The 23,341-nt window shown below is 45.3% G+C and overlaps 1 protein-coding gene across 5 annotated transcripts in view; it reads left to right on the top strand.

Moving 5' to 3' along the window:
* cracd (capping protein inhibiting regulator of actin dynamics) overlaps window positions 1-23,341 on the top strand; it is a 198,791-nt gene that overhangs the window by 139,407 nt on the left and 36,043 nt on the right. For all 5 annotated transcript variants that reach the window (XM_062981532.1, XM_062981534.1, XM_062981533.1 and 2 more), the window contains 2 exons: window positions 639-774; window positions 8,898-9,062. In XM_062981532.1, coding sequence (XP_062837602.1) covers window positions 655-774; window positions 8,898-9,062 — 285 coding nt within the window. In that variant the 5' untranslated portion in view covers window positions 639-654. The remainder of the gene's footprint in view (window positions 1-638; window positions 775-8,897; window positions 9,063-23,341) is intronic.

The raw sequence follows: 23,341 nt of genomic DNA, 5'->3' as shown, positions 1-23,341 counted from the left end.
AGGAAAGCTTTCCCTTCGGAGACATGAAAAATGCCTTGGTGAATCAAATGGAGGGTAAAGTACATACCTTCCAATATTTCGCTGATGAAAACTGGGTACACATGGCTAAGCAACGTCAGAGTATAGTCAGGATGACAAAAGTTTTTAATGAGGAAGATGTTTCATTTTGTTTTTGTTTTATTCGATTCTACTGGGAAGTCAAGATTCTCCTTATTCTTCCTTTCCCTTGAGTTAGTTGAGTGCAACCTACTTTCACACTTTGAACACAGTTTGCTGTGATTAAAATAAGTTGAAGACAAAGGAGAAATCCGGAGAAGGAGAAAGACACTGGGGCCCCTTCCACACAGCTGAGTAAAATCCCACATGTTTTGCTTTGAACGGAAATATATGGCAGTGTGGAGTCAGATAACCCAGTCCAAAGCAGATATTGTGGGATTTTCTGCCTTGATATTCTGGATTATACAGCTGTGTGGAAGGGCCCTGGGAAGTGTTAAAAGCAGTTTGAAAAGGTGGGGTTGGCAAAAGACAGATAGATACTGGCCCTGCCAAATCCAGACATTTGGACAGCATGGAAGTGCATTTGTGATCGGAAGCATGTTTGATTAAATTAAATCCTCTCTATACAAATTGCCTTACAGGTCCTCCAGTTATGGTATGAGCACACGGGCCTTTTCACATGACAGTATTTTCATACCTGATGGGCGATCAGAGAGTGAAGAGTCCATTCAAGCAATGTCCCAAGACAACATTGTAGGCAAAGTCAAAACTCTTCAGGTAAGAATTATTAACCAAAGTTAACAATTACATTGTTTTTTATTTATTGTCTTCTTTAATTGCTTCTGTTTCACCTATTACAATACTAGGTTCCAGACATATTGAAATGTGTATAAGAGCATGTATTTTCAATCCCACAAACAATATCCTACCATTCCGGGCCCGTCCACACAGCCATATCACCCAAAATATCAAGGCAGAAAATCCCACAATATTTGCTTTGAACTGGAATATCTAGTCCACACTGCAATATTCCAGTTCAAAGCAGATAATGTGGGGTTTTATTCAACTGTGCGGAAGCGGCCTCTGTCATAGCAGAGAGATCATTGCGCTGAAATTAAGTAAAGATTCAGCATTTTTAATATCATAAAGGGCTTTTAGTAGTTCTACAAAATTGAATCCATCTCGGAAGCCATGGAAATTTTAATTTTTATTAATTTTTTTACTAAATTTGAATAATTTACAATCAATTAAAGGCAAAACCAAAAGGCCAGACACCAAAAACGCCAAACAAACCCAGAACAGACTTTGACTCATTCCATCTCTGTGGATCATAAAAATTAAATTAGGATTTCATCTTGGGACTGCAAAGGTTCAGCAAGGAATGTCATTTAGCTTGATGGGTGAGAAACTACACAGATGATTTTATGATGCCATATCAGATAGATTAGTGGTTCTCAACCTGGGGTCCCCAGATGTTTTTGGCTTTCAACTCCCAGAAATCCTAACAGCTGGTAAACTGACTAGGATTTCGGGGAGTTGTAGGCCAAAAACATCTGTGGACGCCAAATTGAGAACCACTGAAATAGATGGTGAAGTTGTAAGAGACTCCCAGAGGGCGCTTCTACGCGGGGCTTTAATTCGGAGTATAAACAGGATTTTTAAAAATCTGTTACCTCCTGGAGAGTTTCCACCTAGCTTCGTTGCCCCAGAGCAATCCTCTAAGGGAGTCCACATTAATCCAGAAAAATCCAATTGGTGGGACATTCACCTGGAAGTTTTCCACTATTTTCTCCCCATGTAGATGCAGAGATACACTGTAGCACATATGAGTGCAAGAATTGAAAAATAATTAAAATGCAGTTATTCTGTCCACCACATGGAAATTGTACAAAGTTTTGCATTTCCTACATGCCTGGGATAGACTGGACTCCATTGCAGCACATTTTTCAGCCACAACTGTACTTTCTCCAGACTTTTTAAAGCACATTTTCCCTGTTTAATGCGGTTCTGCCCAGATTATGGTCATTCATCATTTGGCCACCCCTTCTTATAAACCACTTCAATGTGAATTATAAAGCCTGTGTACATGGGGGCAGAGTGAGATGTCTAGGGCAGAAAGAAAGAGATGTGAATAGTGAGCAGCAAAGAAAAGAGAAACAACAAGGATTAGAAAGCTTCCTGTACAACCTGTTGGTGGGATGCAAGGCTGCCTTTCAGAAAGTGATTCAGAGGGCAAACTATACTTGTTAATCTACTGTAAGATTTTTCTAAAGGTTTCTTTTTTTACCATTACTTTCCAGTGATGTGTGAAAAGCTAAAGTACCTTTTAGGGGAGGTCATGGTAGCTTGCTTCATAAATAAAGTGTCATCTGCCTCAACATGCCTTTTAACAAATTCTTCCCTGTTGACAGAAACATGTATTCCCACTTCTGTCTGCAAACTCCCTAAATGGCAGTGGTTTCTCTCTTTCACAATTAGAATCACCAGTAATCAAAGTACATGTCTGCTTTATTCACAAGAGACAACAGTGAAGTTAAATCTTCATTAGATTTGCTCTGAATAATTAACAGCTAAAAGGCTAAAACTGGAAGGGAGAAATCCAGAACTTCCATATAGCCTTGATAAATACATTCTCTGTCAAGGAAGCACAAAAGGCACATGAATCAGGAAATAAATTTATTCTCGCTCTTATCTATCGGTCTATATATCTATCATTAATTAATGTTTATTTTATGAATTTATTGCTGCTTTAGGGGAAAAAGTGGTAAAAGCCATGAAAACTGAAAATGCAGCCAAACTGTTTTAGTACAGTGCATACGTAGATTAAATACATAAGAATAGAAACTTACAAAATAGAAATCAGAATACAATTAACATACAAAATACACCAATAGATAGCAGTTCTAACAACTGTCAGCTACCAAAATAACTATTTCATAATGAAGGCACAAACAAATACTGCAGTAGTGCAACAGGTTAAAGTGCTGAGCTGCTGAACTTACTGAATGGAAGGTTGAAGATTCGAATCTGCGGGGTGGGAGGAGCTCCCGCTGTTAGCCCCAGCTTCTGCCAACCTAGCAGTTCGAAAACATGCAAATGTGAGTAGATCAATAGGTCTACTGAGTGAGCTCCATGCAGTCATGCTAGCCACATAACCTAGAAGGTGTCTACAGACAACGCAGACTCTTCAGCTTAGAAATGGAGATGAGCACCAGCCGCTAGAGCCAGCCTTTACCTTTATCTGTGTTTTGTTGTTTCTGGGCATTGAATGTTTGCTTTTGTGTTTGGAATCCGCACTGGAATCCGCAGTGAGTCCCCTCAGGGAGATAGGGTGGAATACAAATAAAGTATATTTATTATTATTATTACAGCAAAAGTTTCAACAGAGCCTCTTTGATCTTCGAAGCTAAGTAGTATCAGGTCTGTCTGTTTAGTGTTTGGAAGGAAAATTGCCAGAGAATACTAGGTGTTGTATTCAGAAGAAGTCAGTGGAAAACCACCTCTGAGTATTCCTTTCCTAAGAAAACCTTATTAAATTGATGAAGTTGCCAAATGTCAACAGGTGGACTGAAGGTATTTGTAAGTAAAGTTTTCAAAAAAGGTAACTAATATGAAGCTATAGGTCACAACACTGCAGCCAAAGCTTTTATATTCACTTTGAACCCCTCTCTACATTATGTAGATTTATGTATCCTCTTTCAAGAGTTTCCCTGGTTCCTCTCCATGTTGATGGCTTACTTTTAGGGGCATGGTGAGAAAATCCAGAATATTATGATATTGTATGTTATCAGAGAGGCCCCTGGCAGCGCATCGGGTTAAACCGCTGAGCTGCTGAACTTGCTGACCAAAACATCGGTGGTTCGAATCCAGGGAGCGGAATGAGCTCCCACTGTTAGCCTCAGCTTCTGCCAACCTAGCAGTTCGAAAACATGCAAATGTGAGTAGATCAAGAGGTACTGCTCCAGTGGGAAGGTAACGGTGCTCCATGCAGTCATGCCGGCCACATTACTTTGGAGGTGTCTATGGACATCTTCAGCTTAGAAATGGAGATGAGCACCAACCCCCAGAGTTGGACACGACTAGACTTAATGTCAGGGGAAAACCTTTACCTTTGCCTATGTTATCAAATCATATTATAGGGAGCTGGAGGCAAAAGGGTATCATTTTGCTGGTTACTCTACATCAAGTACATTATGTACTTCCTTCCTCAGAGTTAGCAATACACATCCTGCTGCCAGTTCCTTTTCTGGATATACTGGAAAGCAACAGGCACCCTTGTATTATTGTCAGATATTTTTTACCTGCTTCCATTGTACTGGATTGGCTGTTGTTAAAGGCACAAGAGTGTATTACCAATTCAGAGCACAAGGAGAACTAGAAACCATTTACTTGCTCACTCAGTACAGTGGTTTATTTTCTGGTTAGAACATAAAGCTACTACAACAAAAGTGTAAAATGTCACATAGGAATACATGCAAATGATGGGAGAGAATCTTGTAGTCACTGTCAGAAGCCATACTCCTTAGATATTTAGCAGAGTGTCATTTCTGGGTAAGCCACAGAGATTACCTTATGGAAGGCAAGGAAGCTACATGTTTATTGGATCACAGCAAAATCATGACCATTTCTATCCTAAATTCTGTGTAAAGGTATATTCCAAGGGTTCACATGCAAATTCACATTGAAGTGTACGCACTGAATGTTATATCAGTCCACCTCATCCATGTTTTGAGAGATATCCAGGTTATTCACACTGTAGTGAATGAGAATGTGTAGCATTTGCCATACATACTTATGTATAAGTCAACCTCGTGTGTAAGCCGAGGGCAGATTTTGGAGACAAAATGATAGATTTTGATGTGACCTGTGGGTAGGTCGAGGGTCATCCTGGGCTTCTTCCATCCTGGGTGAACATAAAATAAACACAGGCTGGGCTGTGGCACAGCTGGTTAGTAAGGTAAAGGTAAAGGTTTCCCCAGACATTAAGTCCAGTCATGTCCGACTCTAGGGGTTGGTGCTCATCTCCATTTCTAAGCCAAAGAGCTGGCGTTGTCTGTAGACACCTCAAAGGTCATGTGGCCGGCATGACTGCATGGAGCGCCATTACCTTCCTGCTGGAGCGGTACCTATTGATTTACTCACATTTGCATATTTTTGAACTGCTAGGTTGGCAGAAGTTAGGGCTAACAGCAGGCGCTCACTCCACTCCCCGGATTCAAACCTGTGACCTTCCGGTCTGCAAGTTCAGCAGCTCATTGCTTTAATAGCCAGCTGCAATAAATCACTACTGATGGGATCATGGGATTGAAGCCCAGGCCAGATTGAGCTACTGACTGTTTAATAGCCTAGCTCGCTGCCCACCTAAGCAGCTTGAAACAGTTGTATCTGTTGAATAGAAAATTCTAGGTACCGCTTATGCAAGGAGGCTAATTTAACTTAAATTTACAACACCATAAAAACTTCCAGCAGCATGCGGAAAGGAATGAGGAAGTACTGCCATCAAAGGACTTGGTGTCACAGTGGACGATGAAGCAGCAGCTCCGCCTGTGGCCAGAATCAAGCATACCCTCATGAAGCTGGAAAATGTTAAATTGCCTTTGTGTCTGTCTATATGTTGTATGTCTAAAAATGGCATTGAATGTTTGCCATATATGTGTGCATTGTAATCCGCCCTGAGTCGCCTTCAGAGTGAGAAGGACAGAAAACAAATACTGTAAATAAATAAATACCACTTCGACTCTCTTGGCTCTCCTTTAAGAGGAGGTGCCAAAGAACTGTCAGCACCACCATCTTCCCAACTAAACATCGAAAACAGCTAGAAACAGAGTAGAGGGGATGAGAGATTTGAGGTTCTCCCAAGGCAGACTAAGCTGTTGTCTTTCACCACTTTATTCAGAGAAGGAAATTATTTCTTTTTTTGACAAGAGTTATGGTACAGTGCTTACAGTGACCCATAAATAAGTCGACTCAGGATGTTTGCTTAGATTTTTTGACTAAAATTTCTAAATTTATATGTAACTATATGCAATATGTAGTAGTTTAAGTGTGTAGACATGAGACATGTTCAAAACACAGGCTTGTGAGCAGAGGTTAACACTCTTAGTGCTCTGTTATTGTCTTTCCATTCATTCATTGATAAAAGTGTTAATAAAGTTTGTGTTTAAATCAGAAAATAGTTTTAAGAAAGGGCATGAAAGACTAGAAAAGAACTCCAGCAATGAACACCACTTGCTATCCAAAGTGTATATGAATAGTCTATTGTTTGTTTGGAGTGTGTTCCAGCTATTAAAGGAAAATGTCATCATGAACTAATAAGTGGAACAAAATGGCAAATATTAATGCCTTGTTTGGAACTCTTGACATTTAATACTTGCTTCGCTTTTCAAAGACATTGAAAGACAACCAACAGATGAAATGTTCTTAATGAGAACATTTAACAAGAATATTTAAAATGTTAGGGAACTCCAGGAAAAAAAATGGCTCTACAGAGTCCAGCCCTAAACAAGACAGCTGTAGATTCCCTTTCATCCTGTCTAAATACTAATATCAGCTTGGATTCCTTTTTTTTTTTTTTTGGACTACAAGTCTCAAACCTCACTGACTGAAAAGTTTCCAAACTCAGGCTACTACATTGTTCTGAATGAATACACATTTAATACATCTGTGATGTTTTGAGAGTAAAATGGAATACAAAGAAGTGAATATTTAAGGAACATTTCAAATAAGAGCATCCTTTGCATGTTTAACATCGTCATAATTGCCCCATGATATTCAAACACTTCCAGATGACAGTATGTTTTTTAGTGTAGAATGAATATGTAGATCAGCTTGTTTTGAGCAGCACATACCATTTCCCACAATGGCTTCATTCATAGGCATTTTTCAGTACTCAGGCTAGCTTATGCATTCAAATCATCACATTGTATGTGGAATAAAAAAACATACTTTTCTTTTAATACATAGATCAGCCTTTCCAACAGTCGTAGTCTATGGCTCCTTCTTCAATGCCATATAATCCAGATTATCAAAGCAGATAATCCATGTGATATGCTTTGAACTGGATTATATGAGTCTACATTGCCATATAATCCAGTTCAAATCAGATAATCTGGATTATATATGGTAATGTAGAAGGGGCCTAAAAATCCCTAATATATGGTTAGTGGAGACCATTTAATGCAGTTTAACTGCACGGAAATCAATTATATGGGTGGACACTGACCATAAAATGCCTATATAATTTGAAGGAATCCACCATGTGGGGATGCCTGCCATAGATGTGGGCAAAACGTCAGGAGAGAATGCTTCTGAAACATGGCCATACAGCCCGGAAAACTCACAGCAACGCTACACAGATACTGCTAGGTGAAGAGAGAAATATTTGTTAAACAGTGGATACAATTCCCATACAGCACTTTCTGTGACAAGTCTGTAAAGTTTCAACATGTACAGTATGACCCCCGTATCTACAGAGTATACATTTCTGAACTTATAATGGAAACAGAAACCATGGGTAATAGCAAACCCTACTGAAATGAATCATTTCCACCAGAACTAACCACAGTGTTGTGGTTCTAGGAATTTTCTAGGTTCTCCACAGCAACTCAATGATAACATCCAATGGAAACATACCATAGAACCAACTGGTAGACCTAGAAAATTCCTAGAAAGGACATGTTGCCAGGTGCAGGGAGGTGAAACCATTGGTATCAGCCCCACGGATATAGGGGTTTTACTGTATTTACCCTCAACCATCTAAAAAAATTTAAAAGTTTAAATATCTACCTATAGCAGTGTTTTTATGCCTTCTGCTTATAAAATAAATTTTATGTAAAGCAATCTGTGTGATATTTGGCTTGTAATAACATTTTGAAAGCTCATTTCTGTCTGCCAAGAAACAATACTCAATCTTGACCTAAGCAACGCTAACAATGAGTCATCATTCCGATTTCATTTTGTATACATTTTTTCATAATATACTTTTAACTTTCCCCAATTAGAAAAAAAAACTCCTCCGTATTGAAAAAAACTCTGTGGATCTGACAATCCCAAAAGCACTTCCCTCTCTCTCTTCCTCCCCCTCCCTCTCATTAATTTCCTCTACATTTTTGAACATCAGATGACAGACAGGAAGACAAGACCTTGTGGAAAATTTCCTTATAATGTATAAAATAATTAGCATTCTCTTCTCTTCTAGCTCGTATGAGTCATTTAGCTATTTCAAGAAGGATATACTAAATTTTCCATTTCCATTTAAGTGCGTTGAATTCTCATGTGAAATATAAGTCTGTATTCATCACTGTAAGTCAAATCATAAATTGCATTATTTCTTCTGATATTCACATGATATCATTGCAAAATAATAATACAAAGATAGCAAAAGACATTATTGTGCAACCGCTACAAATGGCCTCTTATATAATGGTGTGATAGGTGAATTCCTCAAAGCGACACTTGAGCTCACAGTAAATAAAATCTGCTGGTTCCCACACAATCGTAGAAATGCTAACCATATACCACCTTTCTTTTATACTGTGGAACCTATTTCTATAATTTATTTTCTAAGGTCTCTTCTACACTGTCATATAATCCAGATTATCAAAACAGATAAAACAAAACTTTGAACTGGAGTATATGAGTCTACACTGCCATATAATCCAATTCAAAGCAGATAATCTGGATTTTATATGGCAGTGTAGAAGGGGCCTTAATATCGAACCAAGTGAATTAAGGGAAGATCTGTGACATGTCTGTTGTAATGTGACCAGTTATGCCAACTGCTTTTACATTTACCATCATTCTGCATACTGGAATAAATGTACATTGCTCTGCCATTATTGCTGGATTGAAATAACTAAAGATTTTTTTTTCTTTAAATGCTATTTTGTTTTATTTTTCAGCAACAGTTGGCCAAGAATATTAAATTTGGCCAGCCCCCGCAAATGACAGTTTCAGTGAAAACAATTGGAGAAGCAAATGCTAGCTTGGAAGCGGATGTGTTACTGAGTAGTCCTATGGAAACGGAAATGCAGCAGGATTTGGACCTTCCAGAGAGCCATAATAAAGTAAGTATTTAAATTGAACATATTCACAGTGTATCTGGAATAGATGATCTTGTTGAGATATACATAACTGTAGTATTCACAGAAACATGACACAGTTCATGTAGGCTTTTTATAGACACACCAATTGGATAGGTAAAGGTAAAGGTTTTCCCCTGACGTTACGTCCAGTCGTGACCGACTCTGGGGGTTGGTGCGCATTTCCATTTCTAAGCCGAAGAGCCGGTGTTGTCCGTAGGCACCTCCAAGGTCATGTGGCCGGCATGACTGCATGGAGCGCTGTTACCTTCCCGCCTATTGATCTACTTACATTTGCATGTTTTCGAACTGCTAGGCTTTGATAACTTTGGGTCTAATGCAAATTTAGGTATAGATATTTTGGGGACAGTATTAGGTATTTTGGGGACAGTAGTCAATAGTGCCACTCCCTATAATTCTGATTCTTAGCATCTCAGACTAATCAAGTTATTTAGTTCATTTTCATCAACATCTCCCTGAAAGTATAAATACAGTGATGATCAATTAAAAACTACCAATAGATTTCCTCAAGGCCAATCTAGGAGCTTTACATTTCTGTTCAATATCGTGGACTACATCCTTATTGTTGTTGTCATTGCTGCCACCATAATACACATGAGCTACTAATGTCGCCCATTTTGATTTAAAGTAAGTGGGACAAAAACCTCATCCTTAGGCCCTTCCAGACATACCTAAAACCCATGCTGAAATAGATTAAAGTAACCCACATTGACCCACTGCTATGGAAGCAGTTCTAGAAGTCAGTCCCTACTGGCCCAATACAACAACAACAACTTTTTTATATCTCCCCGTGGGGACTCAGGGCAGCTTACAGCATAAAAAAACAAATATTTAATGCCACACAGTAACAATAAACAATATAATTAAGTAGTGTAAACAATCACTTATAAAAGCAATAATATATAAAATCAATAAAAACATGTCAAAAACCATCAATGAGAGCCAAATTTTTTAATCGATTTCCATAAATCATTCCACATTTCATAAGGCCAGATATTCAATCTGTGATGCCCCATGGGCCTTGTAGTCCTGTTCCTAGTACTATCGTGGCAGATGAAGATGAAAACATGGGGTTTTCGCCGGTTCAACAAGAGCCGGAGTCCTTTCACCTGCCGGATGTTGATGTTTGTCCTCAAGAACTCAGTAAAACAGACCTTGGGCATTCCTCCCCTCCGTTTCCCAGGAGGGAATCTTACTCTAGAGACAGAGGAGTCAGAGAAGCAAATCGGAGGAGTTTACGGATCGCTGCCAAACAACAGGCTGATTAGGCCTGCTTCCCTTGGGAAATTCTAAGGAGTCTTGCATCTGGACAGAGTTGGGTTTCGCTTCTCGTTCTCTAGGGAAAGAGATTGTTGGCGGGAAAACGAGACCCAATATAGGTGTTTGGCGCGGGAGATTCTTTGCGGAGTCAACAGATCAGCTTCAGGAGTGAGATCGTGTGTGGACTTCGTAACCCCAGTTCCTTGCCTCCCGGATCAAGTATTCAAGATTTTGCATCGCTTTGCTTTTAACCACGGACCTAGTTCCAGGATTCACTGGTTACCTTGTACCTAGTCACGGACCTTGTTAAAGAACCAAGTTATATCCAGCCTTGTTCCAGCCTTGTTGTCAAGCTACCTTGGACTCTAAGACTCTGACATTTCCCCACGCTATTGCTTGGCAATAGTGTGTGTTTCGGTATTGGATAAAGAACTTTGAACTCTAATATCATTTATTGGACAATACAATTTTGGACTATATTTGACCTCATTTGAAAGGTCTGCTTCTGAACTATATTCTTCACTTGTTTTTATTGCTTTTATATATTTCCTTAATAAAGATATTAGATAGAGATTGGCCTCCGCGTATGGTTCTTGGTGCCCAGCTGCCAGAGGTCTGACAGTTTGACTCCGCCACCCACAGCACCAAGCAACCTAAGGCCAGTATGTCTGTCACACCAGGAGCCGGAGCGGGCGCCCCTGCCCCACCACCCAGTTAAACCATTTCCCAGGACGAATTCAACCGGATCCGGGATGTACTCCGAGAGCAGGAGGGAGAAATATGGGGCTTGAAGGAACGTGGAGCCCGTCTCCCTGCCCTAGCGCTACCAACCAAGTTTTCCGGAGAAGCCTCCAAGGTTCATGTCTTCCGTCGCCAGTGCCAGGCGTACTTAGAAGCCCGCCACGCCGAGTTTGCCCAAGAAGATGTCAAGGTGGCGTGGATTTTCAGTCTCCTAGATGGGCCTGCGGCCACTTGGGCGACGGCGTTGTATGATGCAGGTCCCACGCACCTAAACACCGCACAGCAATTTCTGAACCATCTTCAAAAAACCTGGGGGATCGAGGACAATGAGGAGGCGGCCGGCCACAAACTCCGGCGCCTCTTCCAAGGGGACAGACCGTTGTCCCGGTACATAGCCGAGTTCCGGGTGCTGGCTCAAAACACCAGCTGGAACGATGTAGCCTTCAGGGGACAGTTTCGTGAGGGCCTCAACCTCGAGATGCAGGAAGAAATCTCTAAGGTGGATCCCCCTGGGACTCTTGAAAGACTCATCGCCCAATGTTTACGGGCTGAAATCCTGCTTGCCAATAAGAAACAGTGGCTCCGAGGCCAGAGTGGAAGAGCCGGAGTAAAGCCCTCCACTTCTACCAGTGTCCAGCCTCGTCCAGTATGGAGACCCCCACCGCCAGCCCCTGGCCCCATGGGAAGCGAGGAGGAGCCGATGCAGTTGGGCAATGTGCACCCCAAGCTAGATGTTGCTGAAAAGGCCCGCCGCCAACGCTTGAATCTGTGCTGGTACTGTGGGAATGGGGGCCACTTCGCCAGGGAGTGCCCAGCCAAGAAGAAGCCCCCCACCCGTCTGGCGGCGGCGGCCACCGCGGAGGCGGAGGCTGCCGAGGCGGCTGGAACAAAGCCGGCGGGGGAAGCCAGCGACCGGGCGTAGAAGGGCTCGCCAACCCGGTCAGAAACTCCACTCAAGAGCCGCAAACGGGGGTCCTATTTCTCCTGGTGGTCACACTGTGGTCAGTAAAAAAGGGACCCGTCATGATCCATGCCATGATAGACTCTGGGGCAACAAACAATTTCATCGATAGAGACTATGCTAACTCTCTGGGACTACAATATCATGATTTCAAGCCATAGACGGCCGACCCCTGAAGACAGGTCCAGTAAGCCAATGGACCGAGCCCACCAGAATGTGGATAAGGGAACACATGGAGGAAATCTCCTTCTTTGTTACCGAGGTTCCTCATTTCCCCGTGATCTTGGGTATCCCGTGGCTGACACTCCATGACCCAAACATCTCCTGGTCCAACAGAGAACTGCAGTTTGCCTCAAGGTATTGCCAAAATCATTGTCTAGTAGCCAAAGTCTGCCATGCCACACATGCCATGCCATCATCACCTTGCCCAAGAAATATTCGGACTTTTGGGATGTCTTCAATGAAAAGGAGGCCGAGAAACTACCCCCACATAGACCCTACGACTGTGCCATTGACCTGGTGGAGGGGGCCCCAATTCCACGAGCACACCTCTACTCCCTGACTGAACCAGAGCAGGAAGCTCTCAGGGAGTTTATAGAGTCAAACCTCCGCAAGGGGTTCATCAGACCCTCTCAATCCCCAGCCGCTTCTCCAGTGATGTTTGTGAAAAAGAAGTCAGGGGACCTATGCTTGGTTGTGGACTATCGGGCACTGAACAACATCACGAAGCGGAACCGCTACCCATTGCCACTGATCTCGGACCTATTGGACCGACTCCGAGGGGCCAAGGTTTACACCAAACTGGATCTTCGCGGGGCTTAAAATCTGGTTCGCATAAGAGAGGGGGACGAATGGAAAACCGCCTTCCAGACCAAATTAGGATTATACGAGTCCCTAGTCATGAATTTCGGATTATCTGGAGCCCCCGCAACGTTCCAGCATTTTGTCAACGATATTTTCCAAGACTATCTAGATCGGTTCTTGATCATATACTTGGACGACTTTTTGGTGTTCTCAAAATCACAGTCGGAACACGACCAGCACGTCAGAATGGTGCTACAACGATTGCGGGATCATGGACTATATGCCAAGTTAGAAAAATGCGCCTTTGATTTGCAAGAGGTAGACTTCCTGGGATACCGCGTCTCGCCACTAGGACTATCCATGGACCCGGCAAAGGTTTCGGCCGTATTGGAATGGCGGGCGCCAACTAACAAAAAGGAAGTACAGTGCTTCTTGGGGTTTGCAAACTACTACCGCAAATTCATCCCAGACTTCGCTCGGTGGTCTGACCCAATCACCAGCTGCATCCGAGGCAAACAGCCTTTCCGTTGGACAGAACAAGCTGAAAAAGAGTTCCATCAGCTAAAGCAATTATTCACGACCCAGCCAATTCTACAGCACCCTGATCCTAGAACCCCTTTTGTTGTGCAGGCTGATGCCTCTGATGTGGCAATAGGGGCTGTGCTGATGCAACCAGTGGGAGAACAACTCCATCCTTGTGTCTATTACTCAAGACAACTAACAGCCCCAGAGAGAAACTATACCATTTGGGAAAAGGAACTCTTAGCCATAAAGGCAGCCTTTGAAAATTGGAGACATTGGTTAGAAGGGGCCAAATTCCCCATTGAAGTTCATACTGACCATCGGAATTTGGAGCATCTAAGAACCGCACGAAAGCTAAACCAAAGACAACAACGCTGGGCTTTGTTCTTTGAACGTTTTGACTTCCGGATCCATTATGTGACTCCGGCCCAGACCAAGCAAGCAGATGCCCTATCACGGAAACCAGAGTATGCAGCAGGGCGCAAAGACACCTCAGAATCTCGATTGCTGCAACCCGAAAACTTTGCCACGCTCACAGTGGGAAACACCAAATCCACTTCAATTGAGCCAGCTCCTCCTAACCCAGAATCCCTTTCCACTCAAGAGATTAGGGCCAGTCAACAGACAGATGCCTGGGCTCAAGAACAGATTCGCCAAGGACTACGTTTTCCTTTCTCACTCAAGAACGATCTATTATGCTACAGGAACCATGTTTACATCCCTCAAGGCCCCGGCAGAGTAAAGGCACTCCGTTTGTGCCATGACAGCAAGCCAGCCGGACATTTTGGGTTATTTAAAACCATGCACTTAATTCTGCGAGACTTCTGGTGGCCCAAGATTCACAAAGACGTGGAGAATTATGTCAACACCTGCCCTGTATGCCAGCGTTCCAAGACGCGAAGGGAGAAGCCATCAGGGCTACTGCATCCCCTTCCCACTCCTTCTCGCCCATGGGAGATAATTTCCGCAGATTTTATCACTGATCTACCACCCTCCCTTGGGTTCACCACGATTCTAGTAGTGGTAGACCTTTTCACCAAGTTGGCCCATTTCATTCCCTGCGAAGGCCTTCCCACGGCCAAAGAGACTGCAGATTTATTCCTTCAGCATGTATTCCGACTACATGGATTGCCCAAGAGCTTGGTCACTGACCGTGGATCCCAATTCACCTCTCGTTTTTGGAAAGCCCTGCAAAAGCTATTGGGCATAGACTCCCGTTTATCCTCAGCTCATCATCCCCAAACAGATGGACAAACCTGTGATGACCCATGGGCCTTGTAGTCCTGCTCAGGACATTGTAATTCCTGATGAAGATGAAAACTTGGGTTTTTTACCTTCCCAGTCTGAACTGGATTCCTCTCAGCCAGATCTTTCCCAGGCAGATCTGGGAACCTTGCACCTGCAAGAAAGTTGTCTCCCAGAAGTATGTCAAACAAGCCCAGAGCCTACTTCTCCCGTATTCTTGCGCCGGGAGTTTTGTAAACAACAGAGAAGTTTGGATTCAGCTTCGCGCAGGAGTGCGAGGATTGCAGCTAAGAATGTGGCCAATTAAGACTGCTTCTCGTGAGAATCTTTGGGGAGTCTCACATCTGGTCTCAGAGTTAGCTTTCGGTTCTGATTCCCAGAGAACTGCTTCGGCGGGAAAGCTAGACTCTATTTAGGTGTTTTACCCGCGTAGTAACTTCGCGGAGTCAATTCGTCAGCCTACGGAGCGAGTTGTGTCTGGACAGCGCGCTCCGGTTCAAGCCTCGCTCCTGCTCAAGCCTTGCCTTGCTATCCAGCCTTCGCCTTGCTTCCCAGCCTTGTTTACCTACGGACTTTGCCTTGTTTCCCAGGATCAATCCTTGCCTTGTTCCACGGATTTATCAAGTTATTCCACGGACCTTGTTCTTGTTCTTAGTTACCTTGTTCCACGTTCAAGCCTTGTTTCAAGTATCAAGTTATTTCCTAGCCTCGCTCAAGTTTCATGGACTAAAGGACCTTGTCATCTCCCCTCACTTTGCCTGGCAAAGTGAGTGTTTCGGTTATTGGATTACAACTTTGGACCTTAATATTTCTTATTGGACATTGCTTTTTTGGACTAATTCTGACCTTTCCTGAAAGGTCTAATTCTGAACTATTTTCTACACTTGTTTTTATTAACTTTATATATTCCTTCAATAAAGATATTAGATAGATTTTGGCCTCTGTGTATGGTTATTGGTGCTCTGCAGCCTGGGTCGTGACAGTTTGACTCCGCCACCCTAAGCACCAATTAACCTCGGCCAGAATGTCTACCGGAGTCGTACCTGGGCCGAGCGGCCAGCCGATTACCTACACCATCGACAAGGAAGAGGTGGACCGAATCCGTGATAAGCTCAATGCACAGGATGGAGAAATAAGGGGTTTGAAGGAACGCGGAGTTCGTCTTCCGGCCATGGCGTTGCCAACCAAGTTTACTGGAGAAGCTTCTAAGGTTCATGTCTTCCGTCGCCAATGTCAAGCTTATCTGGAGGCCCGTGCTGCCGAGTTTCCCCAAGAAGACATCAAAGTGGCATGGGTTTACAGTCTTCTAGACGGGCCAGCGGCCAGCTGGGCGACGGCACTGTTCGACCAAGCCTCTCCACACCTAAGATCAGCGCAACACTTCTTGGACCACCTCAAGGAGACTTGGGGAATCGAGGACAATTTGGAAGCAGCCGGTCACAAACTCCGTCGCCTTTTCCAAGGAGACAGACCTATGTCTCAGTATATAGCCGAGTTCCGAGTGCTGGCCCACAACACCGGCTGGAACGATGTAGCCCTCAGGGGACAATTCCGGGAGGGTCTCAACATTGAAATGCTGGAAGAAATCTCCAAGGTGGATCCTCCCCAGACCCTCGAGGCACTCATTGATCAATGTTTACGGGCTGAAGTCATGATTGCCAACAGGAAACAGTGGGTTCGAGGCCAGGGCAGTAGAGCCGGGGCAAAACCCCCCGCTCCCGCCAGCGTTCAGCCACGTCCGGTGTGGAGACCCCCTCCGCCAACCCCATACCCCAGAGGAGGCGAGGAGGTGCCGATGCAGTTGGGCAATGTGCGTCCCAGACTAGATGCCGCCGAGAAGGCCCGTCGTCAACGCTTAAACCTCTGCTGGTACTGCGGGAACGGGGGCCACTTCGCCAGAGAGTGCCCAGCCAAAGGGAAGCCTGCCGCCCGTCTTGCGGCGGCGTCCTCCACGGAGACGAAGGCGTCTGAGCCGACTGGCACACAGCCGGCGGGGGAAGCCAACGACCGGGTGTAGAGAGGCTCGCCAACCCGGTCAAAAAATCCATCCAAGAGCCGCCAACCGGGGTCCTGTTCCTTCTCGTGGTCACATTATGGTCAGCAAAAAGGGGACCCGTCATGATCCACGCCATGATAGACTCTGGAGCTACCAACAATTTCATCGATAGAGAGTATGCCGACTCTCTGGGATTACAATATCATGATTTCAAGAATGCCCGTGTGGTGCAAGCCATAGACGGCCGTCCCCTCAAGACGGGCCCCGTAAGTCAGTGGTCGGAACCCACCAGGATGTGGATAAGGGAACATATGGAAGAGATTTCCTTCTTTGTTACCGAGGTCCCCCATTTCCCTGTGATTTTGGGAATTCCATGGCTGACTCTCCACGACCCTAACATCTCCTGGTCCAACAGAGAACTGCAGTTTGCTTCACCGTATTGCCAAAACCATTGCCTCGTAGCCAAGGTATGCCATGCCACAGACACCGAGCCCATCATCACCTTGCCAAAGAAGTACTCCGAGTATTGGGATGTATTCAATGAGAAAGAAGCCGAAAAATTACCCCCACATAGACCTTATGACTGTGCCATTGACTTGGTGGAGGGGGCCCCGATCCCGCGAGGGCATCTCTACTCCCTGACTGAACCAGAGCAAGAAGCTCTCAGGGAATTCCTAGAGACAAACCTTCGCAAGGGATTCATCAGACCCTCTCAATCCCCAGCCGCCTCCCCAGTGATGTTTGTGAAGAAGAAGTCAGGGGAACTACGCTTGGTGGTGGACTACAGAGCATTGAACAATATCACCAAGCGGAACAGCTATCCCCTGCCCTTAATCTCGGATCTACTGGATCGGCTTCGAGGAGCCAAGGTTTACACCAAGCTGGATCTTCGGGGGGCTTACAACTTAGTTCGCATCAGGGAAGGGGACGAGTGGAAGACCGCCTTCCAGACCAAATTCGGATTATTTGAGTCCCGAGTTATGAATTTCGGTTTATGCGGAGCCCCCGCAACGTTCCAGCATTTTGTCAATGACATTTTTCAGGACTATCTAGACAGGTTCTTGATAATCTACCTGGACGATTTTTTGGTGTTTTCCAGATCACAATCAGAACATGAGAACCACGTCAAGATGGTGTTACAACGATTGCGGGATCATGGACTTTATGCCAAGCTGGAAAAATGCGCTTTTGATCTACAAGAGGTAGATTTCCTTGGTTACCGCATCTCGCCTCTAGGGCTTTCCATGGATCCAGCCAAAGTTTCAGCAGTATTGGAATGGCGGGCGCCAACTAACAAGAAAGAGGTGCAGCGTTTCTTGGGGTTCGCGAACTACTACCGCAAGTTCATTCCAGATTTTGCCCGCTGGTCCGACCCCATCACTAGCTGCATCCGTGGAAAGCAGCCTTTCCGCTGGACTGATCAAGCAGAGAAAGGGTTCCAGCAACTAAAGAAACTATTCACCTCCCAGCCAATTCTACAGCACCCAAATCCTGGAACCCCTTTTGTGGTGCAAGCGGACGCCTCTGATGTGGCAATTGGGGCTGTACTCTTACAACCGGTGGGAGATCACCTCCACCCCTGTGCCTTTTATTCTCGTCAACTAACCACACCAGAGAGGAATTACACCATTTGGGAAAAAGAACTACTGGCCATAAAGGCAGCCTTTGAAACTTGGAGACATTGGCTAGAAGGGGCCAAATTTCCCATTGAAGTCCACACTGATCATCGTAATCTAGAACATCTAAGAACTGCCCGCAAACTAAATCAGAGGCAGCAACGTTGGGCTTTATTCTTTGAACGTTTCAACTTCCAGATCCATTATGTGACCCCAGCCCAAACCAAGCAAGCAGACGCCCTGTCACGTAAACCGGAATACGCTGCAGGACGCAAGGAGACCTTTGAATCCCAACTGCTACAACCTGAGAACTTTGCCACGCTCACGGTGGGGAACACCAAATCCATTCCCATTGGTTCAACTTCCCCTACTCCAGGACCCATCTGTGCTCAAGAAATCAGGGCTAGTCAGCAAGCAGATGCCTGGGCGCAGGACCAACTTCGCCAAGGTCTGCATTTCCCCTTTTCGCTTAAAGATGGGCTGCTCTGCTATAGAAATCATGTTTATATCCCACCCGGACCGGGCAGGGAAAAAGCGCTTCGTCTGTGTCATGACTGCAAACCAGCAGGACACTTCGGACTGTTTAAAACTATGCATTTGATCCTAAGGGATTTTTGGTGGCCCAAGATCCGCAAGGATGTGGAAAAATATGTCAACACCTGCCCAGTATGCCAGCGCTCCAAGATACGAAGGGAGAAGCCCTCAGGGCTTTTACACCCCCTTCCTACCCCATCTCGCCCATGGGAAATAATTTCCGCGGATTTCATCACTGACCTACCACCTTCCTGTGGATTCACCACGATCTTAGTGGTGGTGGACCTATTCACCAAGTTAGCCCATTTCATTCCCTGCGAAGGCCTCCCCACGGCCAAGGAAACTGCGGATCTATTTCTTCAACATGTTTTCAGACTACATGGATTGCCCAAGAGTTTAGTCACAGACCGTGGATCTCAATTCACCTCTCGTTTTTGGAAGGCACTACAAAAACTATTGGGCACAGACTCTCGCTTATCTTCAGCTCATCATCCCCAAACAGATGGGCAAACGGAGCGCACCAATGCCACTTTGGAGCAGTATCTTCGCTGTTATGTAAACTATCAACAGGACAATTGGGCTTCTCTGTTACCACTGTCTGAGTTTGCCTACAACAATGGAGCTCAAGCTTCTACAAAAGAAACGCCGTTCTTTGCAAACTACGGCTTCCATCCACGTTTCTTCCCCCCTGTCATTGAAACTTCAGAGGTTCCCGCAGCAGAGGATTGGCTGCAGGAACTCACAGCGGTGCAACAACTTTTGCTCCAGCAACTGGATCAAGCCAAGGAGGACTATAAACGCCACGCTGACAAACATCGCCAGCCGGGCCCCGAAATCAAGGTAGGAGATCGGGTTTTCCTGTCCACTCGCTTTCTGCCCTCCCACCGCCCTTGCCGGAAGTTAGATGCCCGTTTCATTGGTCCCTATCCAGTGGTGGCGCAATTAAACCCCGTGACTTTCAAACTCCAACTTCCGCGTTCAATGCGCATTCACCCAGTGTTTCACCGTTCCCTGCTCCTTCCGGCGGATGGTGTGCGACCTGATACAGACCAACCGGCCCCCCCTCCTGTTTTGATGAATGGGGAGGAGGAGTTCGAGGTTGAGGACATTTTGGATTCTCGCTTTCACCGCCGCCGCCTACAATATCTCATTGACTGGGTGGGTTTTGGCCCTGAGGAACGCTCTTGGGAAGACGCCTCCACAGTCCATGCTCCTGATCTAACCCGTCGCTTTCATCAGACCTATCCCACCAAACCACGACCTCGCGCCTCGGGGAGAGGGCCCCAGTTTGGGAGGGGCCTTGAGGAGGGGGATAGTGTGATGACCCATGGGCCTTGTAGTCCTGCTCAGGACATTGTAATTCCTGATGAAGATGAAAACTTGGGTTTTTTACCTTCCCAGTCTGAACTGGATTCCTCTCAGCCAGATCTTTCCCAGGCAGATCTGGGAACCTTGCACCTGCAAGAAAGTTGTCTCCCAGAAGTATGTCAAACAAGCCCAGAGCCTACTTCTCCCGTATTCTTGCGCCGGGAGTTTTGTAAACAACAGAGAAGTTTGGATTCAGCTTCGCGCAGGAGTGCGAGGATTGCAGCTAAGAATGTGGCCAATTAAGACTGCTTCTCGTGAGAATCTTTGGGGAGTCTCACATCTGGTCTCAGAGTTAGCTTTCGGTTCTGATTCCCAGAGAACTGCTTCGGCGGGAAAGCTAGACTCTATTTAGGTGTTTTACCCGCGTAGTAACTTCGCGGAGTCAATTCGTCAGCCTACGGAGCGAGTTGTGTCTGGACAGCGCGCTCCGGTTCAAGCCTCGCTCCTGCTCAAGCCTTGCCTTGCTATCCAGCCTTCGCCTTGCTTCCCAGCCTTGTTTACCTACGGACTTTGCCTTGTTTCCCAGGATCAATCCTTGCCTTGTTCCACGGATTTATCAAGTTATTCCACGGACCTTGTTCTTGTTCTTAGTTACCTTGTTCCACGTTCAAGCCTTGTTTCAAGTATCAAGTTATTTCCTAGCCTCGCTCAAGTTTCATGGACTAAAGGACCTTGTCATCTCCCCTCACTTTGCCTGGCAAAGTGAGTGTTTCGGTTATTGGATTACAACTTTGGACCTTAATATTTCTTATTGGACATTGCTTTTTTGGACTAATTCTGACCTTTCCTGAAAGGTCTAATTCTGAACTATTTTCTACACTTGTTTTTATTAACTTTATATATTCCTTCAATAAAGATATTAGATAGATTTTGGCCTCTGTGTATGGTTATTGGTGCTCTGCAGCCTGGGTCGTGACAAAACCGAGCGCACCAATGCTACCTTGGAACAATATCTTCGCTGTTGTGATGACTCATGGGCCTTGTAGTCCTGTTCCTAGTACTATTGTGGCAGATGAAGATGAAAACATGGGGTTTTCGCCGGTTTAACAAGAACTGGAGTCTCTTCACCTGCCGGATGTTGATGTTTGCCCTCAAGAATTCAGTAAACCAGGCCTTGGGCAGTACTCCCCTCCATTTCCCAGGAAGGAATTTTATTCTAAAGACAGGGGAGTCAGAGAAGCTAATCGGAGAAGTCTAAGAATCGCTGCCAAACAAATGGCTGATTAGGTCTGCTTCCCTTGGGAAATTCTAAGGAGTCTTGCATCTGGACAGAGTTGGGTTTCGCTTCTCGTTCTCTAGGGAAAGAGTTCTGTTGGCGGGAAAACGAGACCCAATATAGGTGTTTGGCGCGAGGGATTCTTTGCGGAGTCAATTGATCAGCTTCAGGAGAGAGATCGTGTGTGGACTTCGTAATCCCAGTTCCTTGCTTCCCGGATCAAGCTTCAAGCCTTGCCCTGCCTCGCGGTTTTACCACGGACTCTGCTTCTTGCTTCATGTTTTGCCTTGTCTCCAGTCACGGATCTAGTCAAGAATCAAGTTTATTTCCAGCCTTGTTGTCAAGCTTCATTGGACTCTAAGACTCTGTTATTTCCCCACACTATTGCTTGGCAAAGTGTGTGTTTCGGTCAAGTGGATTAAAACTTTGAACTCTAATATCATTTATTGGACAATACAATTTTGGACTATATTTGACCTCATTTGAAAGGTCTGTTTTTACTTGTTTTTATTGATTTTATATATTTCTTTAATAAAGATATTAGATAGAGACTGGCCTCTGTGTAAGGTTATTGGTGCCCAGCAGCCAGGGACCTGACAGTTTGACTCCGCCACCCTAAGCACCAAACAACCTAAGGCCAGAATGTCTACAGGAACCGGAGCGGACGCTCAACCACCCAGTTACACCATTTCCCAAGAAGAATTCAATCGAATCCGAGACACACTCCGTACGCAGGAGGGAGAAATACGGGGCTTGAAGGAACGCGGAGCCCGACTCCCTGCCCTAGCGCTACCAACCAAGTTCTCTGGAGAAGCCTCCAAGGTTCACGTCTTCCGTCGCCAGTGTCAGGCGTACTTAGAAGCCCGCCAAGCCGAGTTCCCCCAAGAAGATGTCAAGGTGGAATGGATCTTCAATCTCCTAGATGGGCCTGCGGCCACTTGGGCGACGGCGTTGTACGATGCGGGTTCCACGCATCTAAACACCGCGCAAAATTTCTTGAACCACCTTAGAAAGACCTGGGGGATCGAGGACGACGACGAGGCGGCCGGCCATAAACTCCGGCGTCTCTTCCAAGGGGACAGGCCGTTGTCCCGGTACATAGCCGAGTTCCGGGTGCTGGCTCAGAACACCGGCTGTTCTCATATCCTTCGGGGGAGAGTTCCAGAGGTGAGGGGCAATTGCAGAGAAAGCCCTCTCTCTTGTCCCCGCCAACTGGGTTTGCGATGGGGGTGGAATTGAGAGGGGGGTCTCCTCTAAAGATGAGCACAGTGTCCGGGTAGGTTTGTATGAGGAGAAGCGGTTGGTTAGGTAATCTGGATCCAAACCATTTAAGGCTTTAAAAGTAGCAACCAGCACTTTAAATTTCACCCAGTAGCAAACTGGAAACCAGTGGGGCTGTTGTAGCTTGGGAGTTGTTCTCTCCCTGTGCGGCACTCCTGTTAATAACCTGGCAGCTGACTTCTGAAGAGCTGAAGCTTCCAAGCACTCTATAAAGGCAGCCCTACATTGAGCACATTGTAGTAGTCCAATCGTGATGCAACTAAGGCATGAACTACCATGGCCAGATTTGGCGTCTCTAGGTACGGATGCAGGTGGCTCACAAGTTTTTATTGTACAAAGGCACTCCTGGCCACTGCCGACACCTGAGGCTCCAAGGTCATCAATGAGTCCAGGATCACCCTCAAGCTGCAAACCTGAGTATTCAGGGGGAGTGTAACCCCATCCAAGTTGTATCCCTATACCTGGATCTGCCTTGCAACTGACCAGGAGCACCTCTGTCTTGTCAGGATTTAATTTCAATCTGTTCGTCCTCATCCAATCCATTACTGTTGACAGACATCAGTTCAGGACCAGAACAGCATCCTTGGCTTTTGGTGGAAAGGAGTAATAGAGTTGGGTGTTTCATAAAGATCCAGATCTATTCAGTATTAATTCACTTCTACTGGAGGTGTCATTTGGACGCTTCCAGTAAAAGCAAGA

This window comes from Anolis carolinensis, chromosome 5 (assembly GCF_035594765.1).
Source record: "Anolis carolinensis isolate JA03-04 chromosome 5, rAnoCar3.1.pri, whole genome shotgun sequence".
Classification (NCBI taxonomy): domain Eukaryota; kingdom Metazoa; phylum Chordata; class Lepidosauria; order Squamata; family Dactyloidae; genus Anolis; species Anolis carolinensis.
Note: the sequence above shows the minus strand (reverse complement) of the source record. Positions and strands in the feature narration are given on the sequence as shown.